The sequence below is a fragment of the Mustela nivalis genome (assembly GCF_964662115.1).
Source record: "Mustela nivalis genome assembly, chromosome: 5".
Taxonomy (NCBI): Eukaryota; Metazoa; Chordata; class Mammalia; order Carnivora; family Mustelidae; genus Mustela; species Mustela nivalis.
Window position 1 is genome coordinate 3,369,198 of NC_139024.1, and position 23,068 is coordinate 3,392,265.

At 42.6% G+C, this 23,068-nt stretch overlaps 1 protein-coding gene across 5 annotated transcripts in view; it reads left to right on the forward strand.

The window, feature by feature from the left end:
• The window catches only part of PDE10A (phosphodiesterase 10A), a 551,217-nt gene that overhangs the window by 359,042 nt on the left and 169,107 nt on the right, over positions 1-23,068 (forward strand). For all 5 annotated transcript variants that reach the window (XM_082732176.1, XM_082732174.1, XM_082732173.1 and 2 more), the window contains one exon: positions 16,360-16,488. In XM_082732176.1, coding sequence (XP_082588302.1) covers positions 16,360-16,488 — 129 coding nt within the window. The remainder of the gene's footprint in view (positions 1-16,359; positions 16,489-23,068) is intronic.

The following is a 23,068-nucleotide window of genomic DNA, read 5'->3' on the forward strand; positions in this document are numbered from 1 at the left end:
CCTTGAGATCATGACCTGAGCCAAAGGCAGACGCTTAACCTATTGAGCCCCTCAGTGCCCCCCACCCCCGAACCTTCTTCATCCATTTATCTATCGGATACTTGGGTTGCTTCCATAATTTGGCTATTGTGGATAGTGCTACAGTAATCATAGGGGTGCATATATCTTCTTCAGTTAGTGTTTTCATAATCTTGGGGTAAATACCCAGTAGTGGAATTGCTGGATTATATGGTAATTCTGTTTTTAACTTTTTGAGGAAACTCCACACTGTTTTCAGTGGCTGCAGCAGGTAGCATTCCCACCAACAGTACATGAGGGCTCCTTTTTCTCCACATCTTTCACAACACTTATTGTTTCTTGTTTTTTTTTAAGAGAGAGACAGAGAGTCGGGCAGGAGGGACAGAAGAACAGGAGAGAAAAGTCCTCAAGCAGACTCCCCACTGGTCAGGGAGCCTGATGCAGGGTTCCATGCTGGGACTCCCGAGATTATGACTTGAGCTGAAACCCAGAGTCAGACACTTAACCAACTGAGCCAGCTAAGCGTCCCTCTCGTGTTTTTGATGTTAGTCTTTCTGTCGGGTGTGAGGTGCTATCTCAATGTGGTTTTGATTTGCATTTTGCTGATGATGAGTGTTGTTGAGCATCTTTCATGTGTCTGTTGGCCATCTGGGTGTTGTCTTTGGAGAAATTTCTGTTCATGTAGAATGGCATAATGTTTTTAATGAAACAGTGAATACTACAGTTTTCTCCCATGATTTTAAAAAATGGCATAGGGCAAAGATGCAAATTAACATTTTCTTTTGCCATCTAGGATGCAGTCCATTATTCCTGGGAAATCTAATTCATCTGTAAATCTGTGATCAATACAATGACTTCTCAGTGTACACCTCTTAGTCCCTGCTTTCTTCTGGGCTACAGCTTTATATTTTGTACTTTTCACAAGGAATCAACATATAGATAATCTTGTAGGCAACTGAAGTTCCACAGATCTCAAACCAAAACCACTTTCTTTTCCATGAATTGTTCATTACCTCCTGTGGTTCAGTCACTGTCTCTTACCTAAGGTAGAAGTGGTGGAGTCACCTTGGATGTTTCCTACTCTTTCATTGTCTTTTTGAACTTGTCACTCATTCTTGTGGGCTAGGCTTATCAGTATTAAAGAGAATTTTAAAACTCCATAAGCTTAAGGTTATTACTTATTGTATGCTGACCACGTAGATAAGCTTTGTTCTTAGTAGGCATTCAATAAATATTTCCCAAGTGAATAAATGAACTTCAGTGCTTAGAATTAATTGTGTTAAAAACATTTTGTATTCAATGGATGTAATTTATCAACCTGGCAGCATAGTTATCTTTCTGACTGCTCATCTTCCTAGTGTTTTTAAAGTCCCTGATTCTTCCTAAAACATAGTTTAATACCTGATGTAATATTTTTAAGTGAATTACATTGATCGCAAAAGTATAAAATAGTAATTAATATACTTTTGTAGAGGAAGTCTAGAAAAATGCAGTTTCTGGATCAACTTATAATAAAAATTTTTAAGCAGTTATGTTTTCTAGTAAAGAAAAATATGACTTTTAGTCATTTTGAGAAAATGTCTATTCTTTCATTTTCTTCATTTCAAATTTACATGTGAGCACATGACTTTTTAAATCCCCTCTGAAACGTGAAAGGAATGGTTTATAGAAATCCCTGACATAAGGGATTTGTAGACTTTCACTTTTAGGGTATGATTCTTTTAGACTTAGATAAATAAAAATGCTGATGTGAATACTAAAAGAACGTATCATCAGGGTGTTAAATGGTCATACGAAATTATTGCTTTTATCCTGCTTGTGTTATCTAAATCCTGGTGGTGAAACAGTGAAAACTGAACTTATTGACTGAAAGTCTGTCTGTGTATTTTGTGCACTAGTCTCTTTTTGTGTGTTTCTCTTTTCTCCATTTTTCTATTTCTATTTCACCACACTAAGTTGCATCATGTGAAACTTGCTTTTCTTTCCTTTATAAAATATATTTTAAAAGCCTTCTTAAAACGTGTATACTACGAGAAGTTTATTTCTATGGCAGCATTTATTATTAGTTTTTTTTTTTAAGATTTTATTTATTTATTTGAAAGAGAGAGAGAGAGAGAGAGGAGAAAAGTCAGCAGGAGAAGCAGACTGCCTGCCGAGCAGGGAGCCTTATGTGGGACTCGATCCTGGGACTCCAGGATCATGACCTGAGCGGAAGGTGGTCACTTAACCAATTGAGCCACCCAGGCACCCCCACCTTTTTTTTTTTAACATTTTATCAAATGCTTTACTTAGTAATCTCAGTATATAGTAATGGATTTAAATTTTTTCTTGTCGTTATTACTTTAAATATGTGGGTTGTACTTTCCCTTTGGTGGCTGAAATGGCTGTCCGCAGATTCATTGTTTGTGGCTAAGGTGCAGAGTGTATTTATTTGGCATTAGGCCTGTATGTATTTAGTGGCTGTTGTCCCAACACTTGAGAAACCACTTTGACTTTCAGGGGGCAGAGTTGGATCTCAGGCATTTGGCTAATGTTACCATGTGGCTCCCATTAGCAACATTGAATCTACCTGCTACTTTTCAAATTGGATGGTTACTCAGTCCTTGTGCCTTTAATCCAGATCAGGCATCCGGACTCTCAAACCATTTCAGGCATGTCACCGTCATCCAGAAAGGGGAGTTTCATCCATCCCAGCTATCTTTAAGGCCAAAGCCTTGAACTTTCTTTACCTCTAGGCTGCTTACTCATTCCCTGTTTTTACCCATCTTCTCATTCACTGATGACTTCTTCAGGACAGCTCTCCAGTTCACTTAGATTTGCCCTCAGCTGACCGGAGTGTCATCAGATGTGTGCCCTTGAGCTCCACGTTCCTCGGGCTCTTTCCAGGAGCTCCCTGACTTCATCCAGCCTGTGGCACCTATCCCTGAGTGGTCCTTCTGGAAGCTGTTGAATTTAGACCTGCCTGGTTCCTTTGTGGTGAGTAAGTAGTTAGGCACACATTCTTGTTAATATGGTGGTTAGCTAGGCAGTCTGTATTCCAAATTTAAACACTCACGGGTATATCTAAAATATTCCTATTTCTGAAATAACACCTAGATGAAGTATTTGCTAAATATAGGTAAATATGGGTTTCGTGAAGTCAGATTACATTTAAACAGCATGACTGGATTTCTGTCAAAATTTTAAATCCTAGTATTTCTTGATATAAAAGTGCTTATTATTTTAGATAGGTGTTATTAAATAATTCACTCGGTAATCAGTATGTGTGCAGATGTTTGCACATATTCCTTTAAATATCCCTAAATCCCTACTCCCTATGGAGTAGTACTATTATTGTCCCTGTCTTTTGTTTGTGAGGCCACAGAGTCTTAGAGGGGTAAGTGAGTTTCTTAAGGAACTTGGCCTGAATAGATGGAGGTTGTGTCTGCTTACCCAGAACCTGAAGAACCGGGACGTGCTGTCTTCCACCAGCTTACTCTGGGTTTACCACTGAATTGGTAAGAGGCGAGAGTCTTAAATCCTTTATACTGGATAATCTTTCATTTTAGACTTGACTTTGGAGGTATAGTTTTCTGAGTCATGGGAAGGGTGACTTGTGGTGTACTTAAGCTAATTCTTTCAGTTCTACTTGAAAAATCATTGTTTTTATCATTATCACTTTGAGCAACTTAGGTTTTCATTTGGCTTTCACAGTTAAAGAAACTTTCATTGATGTTCTCAGCCAAGGGAAAACACATACTTAATTTTATTTTGGCTTAGAAATATAGCACTGTGGGATTTGCCTTCTGATAAATGCAATTACGAGTGATAGAAACAAGGTCTTCTCTGCAACCAAAGCACCCTGCAGCTGTTAATTCACGTGGAATAAATAATCATTTATATAGGTCAGAATCCTGGCAGTATATTCAATCAAGTTTCACTAAATGACTTCTTTTTAAGTCTTAGACAGTCTTTCAGCGGGAATGTACTTGGATGGGAAGAAATTACTTAGGTGAGATAGATAGAAGGCAGAGATAATTATTGTAAGGTATTAATTTTTTTTTTCAAATTTATTGAGATAATTGTCTTTTTTTTTTTTTAAAGATTTATTTATTTATTTGACAGAGAGATCACAAGTAGTCAGAGAGGCAGGCAGAGAGAGAGAGAGAGGGAAGCAGGCTCCCTGCTGAGCAGAGAGCCCAATGCGGGACTCGATCCCAGGACCCTGAGATCATGACCTGAGCTGAAGGCAGAGGATTTAACCACTGAGCCACCCAGGCGCCCCGAGATACTGTCTCATGTATCATTTTGAGTGTACAGCTTGGTGATTTTATACTTGCATATATTGAGAAAAACTTACCATAAAAAGACTAGTCAACATTGCCACCCTCCGCCTTTTTTGTGTGTGGTGATCACTTTTAAGACCTTACACTCGTAACTACTTGCAAGTATGTAATACAGGATTGTTCATTATAGTCAACCAGTCTACAAATTAGGCTCCCAGAATTGATTCATCTTATAACTAGGACTTTGTACTCCGACCAACATCTCCCTTTACTCCCCTCCCCTCAACTTTTGGCAACCACCGTTCTGTTCTCTATTTCTCGGAGTCTGTGGGCTTGACAAAAACCCAAAGAAGCATCTTATCCCTTTGTTTTTGTTACAGCTTTGGAGCCATGTCAATGATATTGAAAACCATTTATATGTGTCATGTGATAACCTCCATTTATCGCCTAGAAAGGACTTGGCCTTTTTCCATAAAGAAGCCAAAAAATCAATTACCTTTAGAGCCTATTAATCTCTTCCCTGTTTTGATAAAGGATTAGAAGAAGCTACTGTATAAAAGTCTCAGTTTGGGAGACTCATGTCTACCGGCACATGAGGGAGACACACGTTAATATAAAGTGTTCCATGCTATACCACATACAGGGATGCATTTCTGGACCCGGTGTTACGGGTGGACTGAAGGCTCTCCAGAATGAGGGCAACAGATCCAAATGTAAAGAAATCCTAATTTTTCAGGAAATAGACATTAAACTGTTTGGGTGGAAAAAGAAACAGGAAGGTGATGTTAAAGAAAGGAATCCCATCTGATCTCAAGGGAGATTAGGAACTTGAGTAGGAGCGCGGACTACTAAGAGGGTCTTTTGCTTGGCCACTTGTTTTCCAACTTGGATGCATCTGCCATCACGCGAGCACGTCTAGAGATCTGTGAAATCACGTCACGACAAAGACTGACTCATTGATTAACTCGTCTAGTGATGATGGTCCTGTGTTGGGGGTTTGTAAGAGTACTTTAAAGTTTGGTGCTTTGCTGGAAGACTCCAGGACACAGCATATAGTCATCCTCTAGGTTAAGATTTCTTACAGCAAAAGAGGAAAGGAATGCAACATCCACAAAGGGAAAGGCACAGAAGGCAAGGACCAGGCGGACCTGCCACATCCACGTGCTGGTCCTCCCAGTGAAGCCACGCAGGAGCTGTTTGTTCCGGAAACAATTGTGCGGACACGTGGGGAGTGTTGACTACCGGAAAACCTCAGTAGAGACTTCATAGTCTGCGTTTTGACTGTGGCGGGTTATATAGGCACCCTCTGCCTGTCACTGTCCCAAACTGCAGACTTGTAGAGGGATAGCAGGTGTTTGGCATAAACCACACTGTCCGCTCACGCAGCCTAGCACAGGGGCCACCGGACGACTTCAGAGCCGAGTTCCCAAGGGCCGGCCAAGGGCCAGCCTTGCAAGCAGGCAGCCTCCCGGAGGAGAGCCGGGTCAGGCCCCTGGGCTAGGTCTTGGCTGCACCAAGCCAGGGACTGCGCTACAGGAACAGAGGGAGATGCCTTCCTGCCCTCGTGGAGTGTGCGGCTGCCTCGGAGAGGCTGAAGTTTAGTAAGAGGACGCGGACCTAATGGAAGGGTTCCCGCGGGATCTGGACGTGAGGGCAGACTGCGATGGAAGCACGAAGGACAAGGGCAGGGAGGGCAGGACGTGTGTTCCGTGGGGGGCCTGCGGGGCTCAGTCGGTTACGGGTCTGCCTTCGGCTGGGCCGCTGCGACCGAGCCCCGCGTTGGCCTCGTGTGGGCGGCGCGTCTGCTTCTGCCTGTGCTGTCCCCGGGCCTGGGCTGTCGCTGTCCTGTGCTGTCCCCGGGCTTTGCTGTCGCTCTCCCTCTCCGTCTCCAATAACGAACTAGAGTCTTGGAAAGAAAAGGGCGTGAGCTTATGGGCAGGTGTTTTCAAATCCGCTCCGTGTGTCCCGCGGCCGGGGGCGAGGGAAACGGCGGCGGGGTCGGCGGGGGCGGCGGGGCCGGCGGGGGCGGCGAGGGAGCCGAGCCCCGAATTCGTCCTCCGCCCACGGCCGATCCGCTCCACCGGGTCTCCGCACCTGTCGCCGCCTCTGATGGCGCCGTCGGGGTTTAACGCGTACTTTGCGTCGAAGTGCGGAGCGCGGTCCCAGGGAAGGCGACGGTCGTCGGGGGCGGCCCGGGAGGACGTGAAGGTGAAGCCGGGCCGGGGCCTCAGCAGGCCGCGCCTCTGCTCCCGCCGCGGTCCCCGCGTGGCCCGCGGCCCGGAGGACGGACGCGGCGACCCGAGTCCGCGGCTCGTCAGTCCCGGCCGCGCCGTGCGGGGGCGCGTGCGGGGGTGCGTGCGGGGGTCGCGGCCGCTCGGCTCCGCAGGGCGCGTGGCCGCAGCCGCGCCTCCTCCCGCAGCGCCGGCCCCGCGGCTCCGCGCCGACCGGGACCGGCTTCTCCGTCTTGCACCGACGGGACGTCGCTCCGATGTCGCTTCGCTTCCTTGTAAAGACTCGATGTGGCGGAGCCCGCGGAGGCCGCGGAGAAGCGGGTGTCCGCCGAGCGGGGACCAGGACCCGCGCCCGGGGCAGCGGCAGCGGCTGGGCCGTCCGGGCGCCTCCCGTTCCGTCCGAGCGGCTGGGGGCGCCGCGAACCGCGACTCGTGAGGGAGGTTTCCGGGCGCCGCGGGGCTCCGGACGAAGGCGGACGTGCGGCTCCTGACGAGCGTGGAACGGCCGGGCCGCGGCGCGACGACCCCGCAGCCGGGACAGCCGCGACAGCCGCGACAGCCGCGACAGCCGGGCGCGCGGAGCCTCCATCCGGCCGGTCGGCGCGGGGGGCTGAGGGGCCGAGGACCGACGCCGAGCGCGTGGGTCCCCGTGCGAGCGGCAGCAGGGCCTGCGGGACGGGGGCAGCCGCCGGCCCCCCGGAGGCCGCGCGGGAGGCCGGGCAGGGCGGCTGCCCGGAGCCGACGTTCAGCGGGAAGACGCCGTCTTGGGGTTCGGACCGGAAAGAGTCCGCGGCGTCGCGGGGAAGCGGCTCTCCTGAGGCAGCGGCTCTCCTGAGGAAGCCGCGCGTGCACGCGGACGTCCGCGCTCCCTGGCGTTCTGACGTCACAGTGTCGCGCTGCCGGGGAGCATGACGCGCAGCCACGTGCCTACAGCGCGCTTTACGGGGCAGCCCGGAAGCGGCCGCGAGGAGCCGGGGGCCGGCGCGGGCCGCCCCTCTGGCGTCCCGGCAGGAGCAGACAGGCCGCAGGTCCGCCTTCGCGCTGCGATGCCCGCCGTCCGCCCTCTCCCTCGTCGGTGCGGCCCTGCAGACGGTGCAGCGCGTCGGCGGCAGCGCGTCCCGGCGCGTGCGAACCCGGTCCGACCCCAGCTTCGAGGACAAGTAGTTGCGGGGATGCGGCTTCTGCGGGCAGGCCCGGCCCCCGAAGGCCGCACGGACGTGCTGTGTCGCCGGGCGGACGCTGGCCTCCCCGCTGCGGCCGCTGCGGGCTTCAGCTCTCGCTGCGTCGGGAACGCGGCCCGCAGCGGTGCCGCCGCGGCGATCCTGGCGGCGAACGAGACCCTCCGGTGAGGACCCCCTGCGCGCCCGGGGGCGCCTCCGTGACGCGGGACCCGGCCCTCGTGCCCGCGGCGCCGCGCGTGGGGAGGAGCGGCCTCGGATGACCGGGACGGTTCGCGCCGCCCGCCGAGGAAGTGGCCGCGGAGCGTGGGAACCGGAGGAAAGCGCGGTCCGAGGAGCAGCCCGTGGGCAGCGCCGCCGCCGACTCCGGCCCGGGTGCGGCGGCCGATTCCGCAGACTGACCCCGTTCCTGCCCGCGACCCCGCGGAGACAGCGGGAGCCGCGGCTGGGACCTCAGAGCAGGACAGAAACGTCGTGGGAGAAGCCCCAGCAGGGTCTGGGGGGACCGGCTCCGGATTGGAAACCAGTCCTTCTGGGGGTCCGGGGCCACGAAACGGAATTACGGACCCCAGAGAGGTGGTCTCTGGCAGGGCGAGTCCGTCGCTGCGGCAGACTGCGTTGTCGTATTTTTAAAAAACGGACCCAGCCGCCCTGGCCTTCAGCAACCACCACTCGCGTCAGTTAATAACCACCAGTGTGGAGGCACGAAGACCCTCCACCAGCAAAAAGATTATGTCCCGCTGAAAGCCCAGATAATGGTTACCATGTTTTAAGGAATAAAGTATTTTGTGATTAAGGTTCATTCCTTGTATTTTTAGACATGATGCTGATTGCACTCTTAGCAGCCTGCACTATAGTGCAACAAAGCACGTACCTGCACGAGGAAGTAAAAAAAAAATTATTGATTCACTGTATTGTACTATTTGCTTTGTTGCTGTGGTCTGGATCCAAACCCACAATGTCTCCAACTTGGGCCTGTAATTACAACTGAAGAAACATCAAATTTTTTCAAATCTGGGATTTCATAAAAATACTAATTTTTTTAGTTGGTCACCGACAGGGGAGTGCTACTGAACCAACTCACTGTGAAAACTCGTAAATAAAGGGAAATAAATGAAGCATATATTCTGTCTTATTTAGATGACTAAACAGTCGATGAAACTAAGTTTCTCCTTGGAATATTTCAGCTAATAAATGAAGATGACATTACAGAATTAGGAAACCACTCTGTTCAAGCCCTAGTGAATCAGTAACTGTTGGATCATAGATGCTGCTAATATCACAGCAGAGAGACAGCCAGATGGTGTAAACCTTTTGACAGAAGAACACAGTACCACTTAAAACCTTGCCTACCCACCTCCAGATTCAACCTCAATTTGTTCAGGTCTCTAGATCTAATTTCAGTCTTCAGGAAATGCAAAGAGCAGATAAACATGGTCACCACCACCACAGGGATTCAGTCAGAAAAATACCTACTGTAGAAAAACATGGAACAAAAGATGTGTTTTCTTCAATAATAAGTTATAACGGGGAAAATAAAAGAGATGGAGGGGAACTTATAGGATAAATGAGACCTAGGAAAAATACCACACAACTCCAGCTGCGGCATACAGACCTTACCTGGGTCCCAGGTTCATTTAACCTATTAAAAAAACATTGACTAATAGAAACTTCAACATTTGGATGTTGATGGTATTAAAACTAATGATAAATTTCTCTGTGGATTTAATACTAACTTTTGTGGTTAGCATAGTTCTTGTTTTTTAGAGATATACATTGGCATATATGAATATTGAAATGATGTATGAGATTGTCTCAAAATTAGAAGAGGGTGGGGGTGGGGGGTACAAATGGAAAATATTGGCTATGAGTTGATTATTGTTGAAGTTGGGAATAGAGAACATGAGAGCCCATTAAGTTTGTATGGTTTTACAAGTTTAAATTTGTATACATATGTATGTCTGTACACCCAGTCTCCATCAGAATAAACAGAATATATGTGTTATAGACAACAGTAGCCAAAAGGGTAGTGTTACATTATCAGAAGCTGCAAAATTTCTGCTGAGATGGGAGAAAGTAGCGTCCTGCTCTTAGGTTTAAAAAAAGATGAAAAGTGAATGATCATTGACAGTAGCATTTGGTCGCTGATACTTTGTATTACCATGAATTGAAACACAAATGAAGCTGATTCCTTTCATTATGGTCCAGTCATAAGATATTGAATAAGATTTGAAGTAGGAGGCATTGCTGTGGCTTTCATCTGTTTGCCTATTTCTTGAAGACAGTCAGCATCAGAATAAACCTGTTGGTTATCTGTTCCCCAGGTTGTCGGCTTAGTTACTGGACACACCATTGTCTTTATAAAAATATGTATCAGTCTTTATTTTGCCCTTTGTTATAGGTCTTCAGGTTCAGTGCTAAATCTGTGCGTGACATGTGCCACTCTGCTGCTTTTGCTTTGGTTTTACTTAGGTTGTAATCCTTCATGGTGTTTTCAGTGGGCATCGTGAAAATAGTGAAATTCATCCAAATGTTTCTAACTCTGTCTGCTCATTCAGTCTGTCAGTATCCTGAGCATCCCTTCTGTCACTGCGACTTTGGCCCAGCCCCTGCTCCTCAGCATCCCTGCCACATGTAGGCGAATGAAATAAATAAATGTTGCGTAGATGAAAGAACATAGCTTATTAGTAGAAATGAAGTATTTTTAAAAAAGACATTGTTTCAGATGTCCATGTTACCTTGGAATCTGTATGATTCATTGTATGGATCTCTAGTGGCAGATTTTTAATCATCAGATGATAGTGGACGCTAATGACAGCTCTGGTCTGACCTCCTTGCTTTTGTTGGTTTTATTTTCAAAAAGAAAAAAAAAAACCCAAAACTGTCAAGTCCTGTCATTTTCTCTTTCTCTCTCTTTCTTTTTTTTTTCCTCTTTTTGACATACCAAGGTGTATATGGCATGGGAAGCAATGGAAGCATTAAATCAAAGTCAAGACAAAAACAAAAGACACATGTTTTGTCATCATACATATACCATTTTCTAAGAGTGTGGGTCATTGTTATTTCATTGTCTTATTCTGGGTTGATCCTGTATTGGCCCAAAGGTTCTTTGCAAAACTGGATGTTAATAGGAAATAAAAGTGAATAACATGTTACTAAAAAAGTGAGAGAGATTGCTTTTGATGACTGAGGACACTGAGCATACATTGAGTGCTAAAATGAAAATGGAAATTTTGGGGGCACCTGGCTCCTCAGTTGGTTGAGTGTGAAACTCTTGATCTTGGGGTTGTGAGTTGGAGCCCCATGTTGGGTACAGAGATTACTTAAAAATTAAACCTTTTAAAAAAGGCTTAAAAAGTGGAAGTATTAGAAAGTTTGGAGTTTTAAGGAAGTGAAAGTTATAAAACTATGATTTGAGCCTCTAAACAAATTATAATATTGGCTTCATACAGGTAGAAGATGCTGTCTATGGATTACCTTACCGAACTATTCTAATGACCCTGTGATAGATAGTGCTATTCCCATAGTTCAGGTCTCATTCCCATAAGACAAGAAGCCAGGCTGAGAGAGACGAGGCTCTTTGCCCAGGTTTATGCCCAGGTTGGTAGGTGAGATGAGGATCTAACTTTTGCCTGTATTTTTAATCACGAGGTCAGAATGCCTCTTCCTACCATTCTCCCATCGAAGAGGGTCATGATTTTCTTGAAGGATGAATGGTAATTTGGGAAGACAGTGATACTCAGATCTTTTGAGACATTTGAGATATAAATCTATTTGATACTCTGGAATTCTGAATTCTGAATTCTGGAAAATGGAGTTTACAACCAAAATGGTGTATCTGGCATTTCATTCTCTGCCACATACTTAAATCCAGGATTTAATTAATTAATTTATTATTATTATTTTTTAAAATTATTTTTAGTCTAGAAGTTTACTTAGACATCATAACTCATTTATGACTGAATTGATCTTTAAAAATTCAGTTTTAGTTAATTTATACAAAGTAAGTATCATGGAGTGGGGAGTTATGCTCTGTCTCCTGGAGGGCAGAGTATCTACATACGTTATTTGGAATTCTTCTGTGTGGGATATTTGTTCTTCTCTGTTTATTTATTCAGGCCTTTATCTACATCAGTAAGGACTCCTGGATTACTTTAGTCCACTCAGGCTGCTGTCACAAAATACCGCAGGCTGGGCGGCTTATAAACGAGAGTGTTTATTTCTCATATTTCTGAGGGTGGGAGGTCTAAGGTCATTGCACTTGCTTACTTGGGTGAGGGCCTTCTTTTAGGTCATGGACTTTTTATATCCTCACGTGGCAGGAGGGTCTAGGGGTCTCTGGAGCCTCTCGGTAAAGCCCTGATGTGGGTTCCACCCTAACCAGTTCAGCTTCTCCAGAGCCTCTACCTAGTAATGCCATCACTTTGGGGAATTAGGAGTCTAACATACGAATATGGAGGGGCAGGATACAAACATCGGAACCATAGCATGGATATTATTTTATTTTTTGGAGTATTATCCAAAACTGCTTTATTCCGTTACTCAGGTGGCTCCATGTGTGAATCATTGGGAGAGCCTTCAATCAAGTTCTGTAACCTTTTGGCACATCCCATCATTTTGTGGGTTTCACATGTATACACACGTAACCCTTCTTTTCTGGAAACAAGATGATCCGAGCTCATCTTAGATTTTGTGGACTTGTTCTAGACTCCCCCATTTCTCGACGCAGCTGAGGTTCCTTTTACTGGAGAGCGGTATCAGAATCCGGGAGCTGGTCCTGGTGTGTTGTTGCTTGTAGGTCCTCTCTGCTACGAAGCAGGGAGATGTGTGTGTGTGTACTGACCTGAGCCTCTACGGAGTCTATCTCTCGGTAGCCGTCCGTATCCGTATTCAGCTAAATATGAGTTCATATGGACGTGTCAGACTCTAATCTGTTACCCTGTCGACTTTTCTTGACTCCTTTTGTTTATCTCTAACCTCCAACTCTACCACTGAGAAGCCTTGTTCCCACCGAATACTTATTTAATTGTTCAGCTTCAGTGTACATGAATAGTGTTGTGAGAATTGTTAAATTCTACCTGCCGTGAGACAACTTTGTCGACTAGAGTGCAGTGATTGCTTCCAGCCATACAGATTCCACTCATTTCTAAGGTTACTCCGGTCGGCACCTTACCCCCCAGCCCCCTCAGGGATGATGTTTTGTACATTTGTCATACGTTTAGATTCTTTTTCATAACCTGCCTACCATTCTGGGATAACCTGACTTTCTAAACGGTTTCTTAAAATTTTACAGCATCTGTGGGTTTTGGCAAACACATGATGTCACTTATTCACCATTACGGTATCGTATGGGATCGGTTCACCACCCTAACAGATGCACTCCTTCAGCCTTTCATTCGTTCAGTCTTTCTCCCTTCCCCGCAGGCATCTAGCAGCTGATGATTTTTTTACTCTCTCTCACTATAGTTTTGGCTTTACCAGAATGTTATATAATTACAATTACATAATATACAGCCTTTTCATACTCACTTTTTGTACTTAGCAATATGCATTTAAGCCTAATCATGTTTTTCAGGGCTTAACTCCTTTCTCTCTCTTTTTTATTTTATTTCTTAAGATTTCATTTATTTATTTGACAGAGATCACAAGTAGGCACAGAGGCAGGCAGAGAGAGAGGAGGAAGCAGGCTCCCTGCTGAGCAGAGAGCCCCATGTGGGTCCCAATCCCAGGACCCTGAGATCATGACCTGAGCCGAAGGCAGAGGCTTAACCCACTGAGCCACCCAGGCGCCCTCTCTCTTTTTTAAAAAATATTTTTATTTATTTATCAGAGAGAGAGAGTGAATGCACACAAGCAGTGGGGAGGGGCAAAGGAAGAGGGAGAACCAGACTCCCTGATGCGGGGCTCGATCCCAGGACCCTGAGATCATGACCTGAGCCGAAGGCAGAGGCTTAGCAGACTGAGCACCCGGGCACCCCTTGTTAGCTTATTTCTCTTTATTGCCAAATAATATATAATTGTATGGATTTCCCACCACTCTTGTCTCCCCTTGCCTATTGCTGGACTGCTTTGGTACTTTCAGTTTTGGATGGCAGTGAGTACAGCTACTGTGAACGTTGACACGCAGATTTTTGTGTGCGCATAAGTCCTCAAGTCAGTTGAGCAAGTACTTAGCAGTGTGATTTCCAGGTCATATAGTAAGATTCTAGTTAGCTTTATTAGAAACTGCCAGACAGTCCAAAGTGACTGCCATTTTGCATTCTTATTAGCAGCGAGTGAGAATTTTTGGTGCTCCATATCCTTGCCAAAAGTGACAGTCAGTTTTCAGATTTTAGCCATTCTAATAAGTATGTAGTAGAGTCTAATTTTTGTTTTAACTTCAGTTCACTAATGACAGATGAACATCTCTTCATGTGCTTATATATCATATCTCTATCTTCTTTGATGAAATGTCCGTTCAGGTCTTTGACTCCTTTTTAATTGGTCTGTTATCTTCTTGTTGAGTTTTAAGTGTTCTCCATATATTTTAGATACAAGTCCTGTAATCTGGTATGTAATATGGCAAACAGGACTCGCATATCTGTGCACTATGATGACATGAGATGATGGGGGGATGAGTCAATTACAACTTTATTTTTCCGGCCTGGGTCTCTGGGAAAATGAAGAGTACCGGTCACACACAGAATAGAGCTGAGCGTTGAAATCACTTTGGGAGGAAGTGGGACAGATCTGACCCATTTAGTTTTGAGTCGACGGAAGAATAGCCGAGGACTAGAGATCAAAAGTATATTGCCATTCCTGATTCAGATTTTGCTGCCATCATTATAGATCACTAAAGAGAAAGCAGAGGTAAAGGGCAAAATGGAATTTAGGATAAGACCAGTACAGTGTTGTGCTGCAAAAGTGATGAAGTTTTAAGACGGGATCCAATGTCAGCTACGCACCTCTATGAAAGACTGAAGGACATGGTTGAAGGGAAGGTGAAATCCGCATTGTCTGTCTTCCTGAGGTCAAAGCAGCTGTTAGTTACTTGAGTATCCCGTGCGTTTCGTATCTGAGGACGGTCATCTACTCTGTCAGAACTCTCTTACTTTACTCAGGCTTTCATCTTCAGCACCTTCTAGAATTTCTCAAATGAAATTTTACATCACTGGAGCTCTTCTGCCATGTGAGCACAGACGGGTCTTATTTTTCTTTATGTGATACAACTATATAATTATATATCCTTCTGTGTCTGTAGTTTACATTGATTGTGGAAGTGATGAATTCATTGAAAAAAAATTATTTGCCTTCTCAACTGTACCATTCTGTTGAGGAATCGTAACAGTTGTAACTCTAGTCCCCAGCAGAATTAATTAACACATGTTAATTCTGTGGCTTGTCTGGTGGTGGGAACATGCAGCCTGTTCCCTGGAGTCATAAAGCTATGCTTCCTTTTCTTCTTTTCTGTCTCTGAAAGGACAGATTTTCTACCTCCTTTTTTACCTGACTGTCCCTAAGGATGATAGTAATTGACTGAATAATTCACAGAGGGGATATAATAGTAAGAATAATTGCCATCTCAGAGTAATAATTATTGATCGCCTGTTCGTGATTTGGAGTTGTTCAGTGAAAGGCATACCAATATAAGCACTAATTTCAAAACATATAATATTATATGTTCAACAGGAAAATATGTCACAGTACTTTGTTTGAAACTCCTATGTATATTCAACAGTTGTTACTAGACCAAAAACTTATTTCAGTGAACCTGACTACATACATGGAATACCAAGGAACTGGATGTCAATTGCTCGGAGCTGAGTACTAATTATATCATTGGGTTCAGAGAGAAAGGAGAATTTGTGCTGTAAACAATGCAAGATAAGAATCTATTCAGTAAACATTGCTTTAGCACCTAAAATGTACCAGCACTGCATTTTCCTGTTTGCTTATCTGGCTAAGAGTTTCACTTACCTCGTGAGTTGAAGCCATAGTGACTATTTACAGGAAGATCTAACTACTTTGTAGAGCTTGCCTCTACCCCACTGGAGTGCACCATTGGCTCCAGGACAGCACTGGGATTTGCTCTTGGAAAACAGCTGTGTCACATGATACAACATCCACAGTTTAAAATTGCTAAAGGTTTAAACTTTTGACTTTTTTGCTCTTTTTTTTCATAGTGGCAAAATAACATAATATTAATTTTGCCATTTTAACCGTTTCAGGTGTATAATTTAGTGGCAGTAATTATACTCACCACATGTACTATAACCCTTACCTCTGTCCACTTCTAAAACTTGGCTTTCACCCAAAACAGAATTCTGTCCCTAATAAGTCATAATTCCCCATGCCCCCCTCCCTCAGCTCCTCATAAGTCCTAAATCTACTGTCTCTATGAGGTTGCCTGTTCTAGATATTTCATGTAACTGGAATCATGCAATAATTGTCCTTTGTGTCTGGCCTTTTTCACTTGCCATATTGTTTTCAAGGTTCCTCTGTGTTGTAACATGTATCTCTGAACTTAGTCCTTTTCATGAGTGAATAATATTTCATTGTGTGTATATACATCTTTACATTCGTTTTATATCTTAAATCAATCTTAGCATAATGTGTCATTTTTCTGTATTTTTGATGCTTATGGAGGTGTCATCTAGGTTAATTTCATTTTTTCTAATTCTTTTACAGGTTTGACAGATGAAAAAGTGAAGGCGTATCTTTCTCTCCATCCCCAGGTGTTGGACGAGTTTGTATCTGAAAGTGTTAGTGCAGAGACTGTAGAAAAATGGCTGAAGAGGAAAAACAACAAACCAGAAGGTAAGATCTCATTCGATTTGAGTGCAGATCATTTTCTAGTTTATAGTGACAAGAAAACTAATGGAAAGTAACATACAAAGTTGATAAAATTAGCATTTTAATTCTGTAAAAGTTTTATTCTGTTTAAAAAGATAAAATAAGTTAGAATGAGGGGAAATAAATAAGATACTTGACTCAAAAAAACTTGCAAAGAACTCTTGAAAAAGTAGACGTGACCATATTGAAAAATTCAGTCAGTATTAGACTTGATTTTATTTAATGGTTGTTATTAATGATTATACAAAGGTTCTCTATATTTCAGAAATATATTTATATTACTACATTTTGCAAATGAAGTCTTTAAGCATTTTTTTTGTGGACACCGTAGGTAAAGAACTGCTGACTTTGCATTCGATGTTTTGTTCACACTCGAACTTAAGATGCTGTTATATTTATAAAAAAGAAATGTAGGCTAAAGGGGATATGAAGTGAAATAAATTTCCCCCCAAGTTGAATATGTATTAATACATTGGGTTTGATTGGATTTGAATAGTGTAGTATAATTTTAATTTTAAATAAACTTATATTTGGCTAAGTAGGACTTCTTATTTCTTATTTCTAAGAATATTCTTATAATAGAAATTTATGTCACATGATTTTAACTATACGAAGAATTTTAATGTTAAAAACAAAAATACATGCTGTTTTTCTGGAAATTTATTTAGTGTAACAAAATGCTATAAAGTTTAAAAATGTCAGTAGTTTAAAAATGATCACTATTAAAATTTTATGCTATTAGAACCATGGTACTAGTATGCTGCTTGGAGCAGATTTTCTTCCAGTTTTCAAAGTTTCTATGATTTTCTGACATAATTATTATATTAAAGAGATGAACCTTTCCAGGAGAGAGCTTTTGGCATCGAAGCACAAATCAGATTTTAATGTACATGTAGGGGCATCTGGGTGGCTCAGCTGTTTAGACGTCTGACTCGTGATCTCATCTCGGTTCTTGGTCTCAGGGTCGTGTGTTTGAGCCCCGCACTGGGCTTCTCACACCCACTTAAAATAAAGGACATGTGAATGAGTGTGTGTGTGTGTGTGTGTATGTGCACATGTGTGTATGGATTGAGGTGGTGGAAGGGAGAAGGAGAGAGAAATATAAATAGGCCAGAGAGACGTATTCTTTTCTAAACAACCGTCATGTTTAGTATGAAACACCGAGCCTGACATGGCATCTCTCAGCTATTACAGTCCTAAAACATTTTAGAACAATCTGAGACGTTTGACACTTTTCTTTCTAGTGAGTCTGGTCATGAGGTTGAGCGTGGTCCAGGCTGGAGTCTCAGAGCCATAGTGGGCTGTGGGGGATCCACATCACAGTGGACCACTCTGCATCGTGTGGACGGAGAAAGGGGTTGGGAAAGATGATCCACCACATGTCTTCAGAGATTTAAATTTCTGCAGTCTTTACTGTTACTGTTTTTGGCTTAATTTTATTGCTTGTATACTGCTTGCATTTTAAATGCATGAAGTTTTACCTGTGGTTGTGAGGCAAATTGCCTTTTGAAGGTGGACCTCTGATTCTGAATTCTAAACAATTGATTTTCAAGTGATGTTTGTGAATTTGAGAGAGCGCTTGTTTCTTTTGTGACCCGATGTTCTCTTTTAGAGAACATGTAAATATTCCCTGGAAGGGTGTGGTCAAATTCACAACCATACTTCCATTTGGGAAAAACCTCAGGAATAAAAAAATTGTCTAGGTCATGAATTGTTCTAGTAAGTTTTATATTCTATGTTGATTTTTATGCAGACTATATTTGACAGGCCCAGCTGGTACGCACCAAAGCTCAGATTACTAACCTATTTAACATCTACACAAGTATTAAGATATGAATATAAAATAAATAAATAAATATTAGGAGGTGATGAATGTTGTGATAACATTCTAAGATGGAATAGAGTTTTACGTCCCTAATACCATTTCAGTATTTCAGTTATGTTCAGGAAGAAACATGAATTACCTGACTATCAGCCATGTCCCTTTTTGGCTTCTAATGTAAAAAACTGTTAGTTGACAATGGTGGTAATATCAGAAGGGATGCATGAAGAAGTGAGAACATTGGAAGTTAGTATGACTACATTTGGCATCTTCTCATATTAGAATAATATTTAAAATACATGGATTTTGTTTAAAAATCCCCCAAATGCTGGACAAAATGACAAGGCAGAAAAACTCACCACATAAAAAAGAAGAAGAGACAGTATCGAAGACTAGGGACCTTATCAGTATGGACATTGGTAATATGTCAGATCTAGAGTTCAGAATGACGATTCTCAAGGTTCTAGCTGGGCTCGAAAAAGGCATGGAAGATATTAGAGAAACCCTCTCCGGAGAAATAAAAGCACTTTCTGGAGAAGTACAATCTAACCAAGTTGAAATATAAAAAGCTATTAATAAGGTGCAATAAAAAATGGAGGCTCTTACTGCTAGGATAATGAGGCAGAAGAGAGAATTAGTGATATAGAAGACAAAATGATAGAGAATAAAGAAGCTGAACAAAACAGAGGCAAACAATTACTGGACCACGAGGGGAGAATTCAGGAGATTTCGAGAGATAAGTGATAACATGAGATGAAACAACATTCGAATAATTGGGATTCCAGAAGAAGAAGAAAGAGAGAGGGGAGCAGAAGCTATATTGGAGAAAATTATTGTAGAGAATTTCCTTAATATGGCAGAGGAAACAAGCATCAAAATCCAGGAGGTGCAGAGAACCTCCCTCAAGATCAATAAGAATAGGTCCACACCCCATCATCTAATAGTAAAGTTTACAAGTCTTAGCGACAAAGAGAAAATCCTGAAATCAGCCTGGGACAAAAAGTCTGTAACGTACAATGGTAAAAATATTAGATTGGTAGCAGACTTAGCCACAGAGAACTGGCAGGCCAGAAAGAACTGGCATGATATATTCAGAGCACTAAACGGGAAAAACATGCAACCAAGAATACTCTATCTAGCTAGGCTATCATTGAAAATAGAAGGAGAGATAAAAAGCTTCCAGGAGAAACAAAAACTGAAAGAATTTGCAAACACCAAACCAGCTCTACAGGAAAAATTGAAAGCGTTCCTGTAAGCAAAGAGAGACCCTAAAAGTAGTAGATCAGAAAGGAACAGAGACAATATACAATAACAGTCACCTTACAGGCAATGTAATGGCACTAAATTCATATCTCTCAATACTTACCCTGAATGTTAATGGGCTAAATGCCCCAATCAAAAGACATAGAATGGATAAAGAAACAAAACCCATCAATATGCTGTCTACAAGAAACTCATTTTAGACCCAAAGACAGTTCCAGATTTAAAGTGAGGGGGTGGAAAACAATTTACCATGCTAATGGAAATCAAAAGAAAGCTGGGGTGGCAATCCTTATATCAGATCAATTAGATTTTAAGCCAAAAACTATAATAAGAGATGACGAAGGACACTATATCATACTCAAAGGGTGTGTCCATCTAGAAGATCTAACAATTTTAAATATCTATGCCCCTAACATGGGAGCAGCCATAACCATATTTATTGGTTATAAACCAATTAATAACAAAATCAAAGAAACACATCGACAATAATACAATAATAGTAGGGGACTTTAACACTCCCCTCACTGAAATGGACAGATCATCCAAGCAAAAGATCAACAAGGAAATAAAGGCCTTAAATGACACACTGGACCAGATGGACATCACATTTATTCAGAACATTCCATCCCAAAGCAACAGAATACACATTCTTCTCTAGTGTACATGGAACATTCTCCAGAATAGATCACATCCTGGGTCATAAATCAGGTCTCAATCAGAATCAAAAGTTTGGAATCATTCCCTACATATTTTCAGACCACAAGGCTGTGAAGCTAGAACTCAGTCACAAGTGAAAATTTGGAAAGAACCCAAATACATGGAGACTAAACAGCATCCTTCTAAAGAATGAATGGATCAACCAGGAAATCAAAGATTATTCACCATGAACAAATGGGATTTATTCCAGGGCTGCAAGCTTGGTTCAACATCCACAAATCAATCAATGTGATAAAATGCATTAATTAAAGAAAGGACAAGAACCATATGATACTCTCAATAGATGCTGGAAAAGCATTTGACAAAGTACAGCATCCTTTCCTGATCAAAACTCTTCAGTGTGGGGATAAAGGGCACATACCTCAATATTACCAAAGCCATCTATGAAAAACCCACCACAAATATCATCCTCAATGGACAAAAACTGAGAGCTCTTCTGCTAAAGTCAGGAACACAGCAGGGATGTCCATTATCACCACTTGCTATTCAACATAGTACTAGAAGCCCTAGCCTCAGCAATCAGACAATAAAAATAAATTAAAGGCATCCAAATCGGCAAAGAAGAAGTCAAACTATCACTCTTTGCAGATGATATGATACTATATGTGGAAAACTCAAAAAAGACTCCACTCCAAATCTCCTAGAACTTGTACAGGAATTCAGTGAAGTGTCAGGATATAAAATCAAGGCACAGAAATTAGTTGCATTTCTTTACATCAACAACAAGACAGAAGAAAGAGAAATTAAGGAGTCAATCCCATTTACAGTTGCACCCAAACTATAAGATACCTAGGAATAAACCTAAGCAAAGAGGCAAAGAATCTATACCCAGAAAACTATAAAGTACTCATGAACGAAATTGAGGAAGACACAAAAAAATGGGAAAATGTTCCATGCCTATAGATTGGAAGAAGAAATATTGTGAAAATGTCTATGCTACCTAAAGCAATCTACACATTTAATGCAGTCCCTATCAAAATCCTATCTGTTTTTTTCAAAGAAATGGAAAAAATAATCCTAAAATATATATGAAACTATAAAAGACCTTGAATAAGCAAAGGAATGTTGATAAAGAAAGCCAAAGTTGGTGGCATCACAATTCCAGACTTCAAGCTCTATTACAAAGCTGTCATCATCAAGACGGTATGGTACTGGCACAAAAACAGACACACAAATCGAAGGAACAGAATAGAGAGCCCAGAAATAGACCCTCAAGTCTATGGTCAGCTAATCTTCAACAAAGCAGGAAAGAATGTCCAATGTAAATAAGACAGCCTCCTCACCAAATGGTTCTGGGAAAATGGGACAGCCACATGCAGAAAAATGAAAGTGGATCGTTTCCTTATACCACACATGAAAAAAGACTCGAAATGGATGAAGGACCTCAATGTGAGAAAGGAATCCATCAAAATCCTTGAGGAGAACACAGGTAACAATCTCTTCGACCTCAGCCACAATAAACTTCTTCCTAGGAACATTGCCAAAGGTAAGGGAAGCAAGGGCAAAACTGAACTATTGGGACTTCATCAAGATCAAAAGCTTTTGCACAGCAAAAAGTCAACAAAACCGAAAGACAACTTACAGAATGGGAGAAGATATTTGCAAATGACCTATCAGATAAAAGGTTAATATCCAAAATCTATAAAGAGCTTAGCAAACTCGACACCCAAAGAACAAATAATCCAATCAAGAAATGGGAAGAAGACATGAACAGACATTTCTGCAAAGAAGACATCCAGATGGTCAACAGACACATGAAAAAGTGCTCCACATCACTCGGCATCAGGGAAATACAAATGAAGAACCACAATGAAATACTACTTTACACCAGTCAAAATGGCTAAAATTAACAAGTTGGGAAATGACAGATGCTGGCGAGGGTATGGAGAAAGGGGAACCGTCCTGCACTGTTGGTGGGAATGTAAGCTGGTGCAACCACTCTGGAAAACAGCATGGAGGTTCCTCAAAAAGTTGAAAATAGTGCTACCTTATGACCCAGCAACTGCACTACTGGGTATTTACCCTAAAGATACAAATGTAGTGATCCAAAGGGGCACGTGCACCCAGATGTTCATAGCAGCAATGTCCACAATAGCCAAACTATGGAAAGAACCTAGATGTCCAACAACAGATGAATGGATAAAGAAGATGTGGTGTATATACACAATGGAATACTATGCAGCCATCCAAAGAAATGAAATCTTGCCATTTGTGACGACGTGGATGGAACTAGAGCGTATCATGCTTAGCGAAATAAGTCCATCAGAGAAAGACAATTATCATATGATCTCCCTGACATGAAGAAGTGGAGATGCAATGGGGGGGTTAAGGGGGTAGGAGAAGAATATATGAAACAAGATGGGATCGGGAGGGAGACAAACCATAAGAGACTCTTAATGTCACAAAACAGACGGGGAATGGTGGGGGCGGGGGTAGGGAGAGTGTGGTGGGGTTATGGACATTGGGGAGGGTAAGTGCTATGGTGAGTGCTGTGAAGTGTGTAAACCTGGCGATTTACAGACCTGTATCCCTGGGGTTAATAATACATTATATGTTTATTAAAAAAATAAAAAAAAAATTTAAATCCCCCAAATGTAACTGTACATATTCTAAAGAGAAGCTGTTTGGTATGATTGATTGAACCCAGATCATTTAAGAAGTATGAATAGCAAATCATATCTCTATTAGTGAACTTATATATGCCACATAATTAATAAGGAAAGTATTGGTGCTATTAACTGC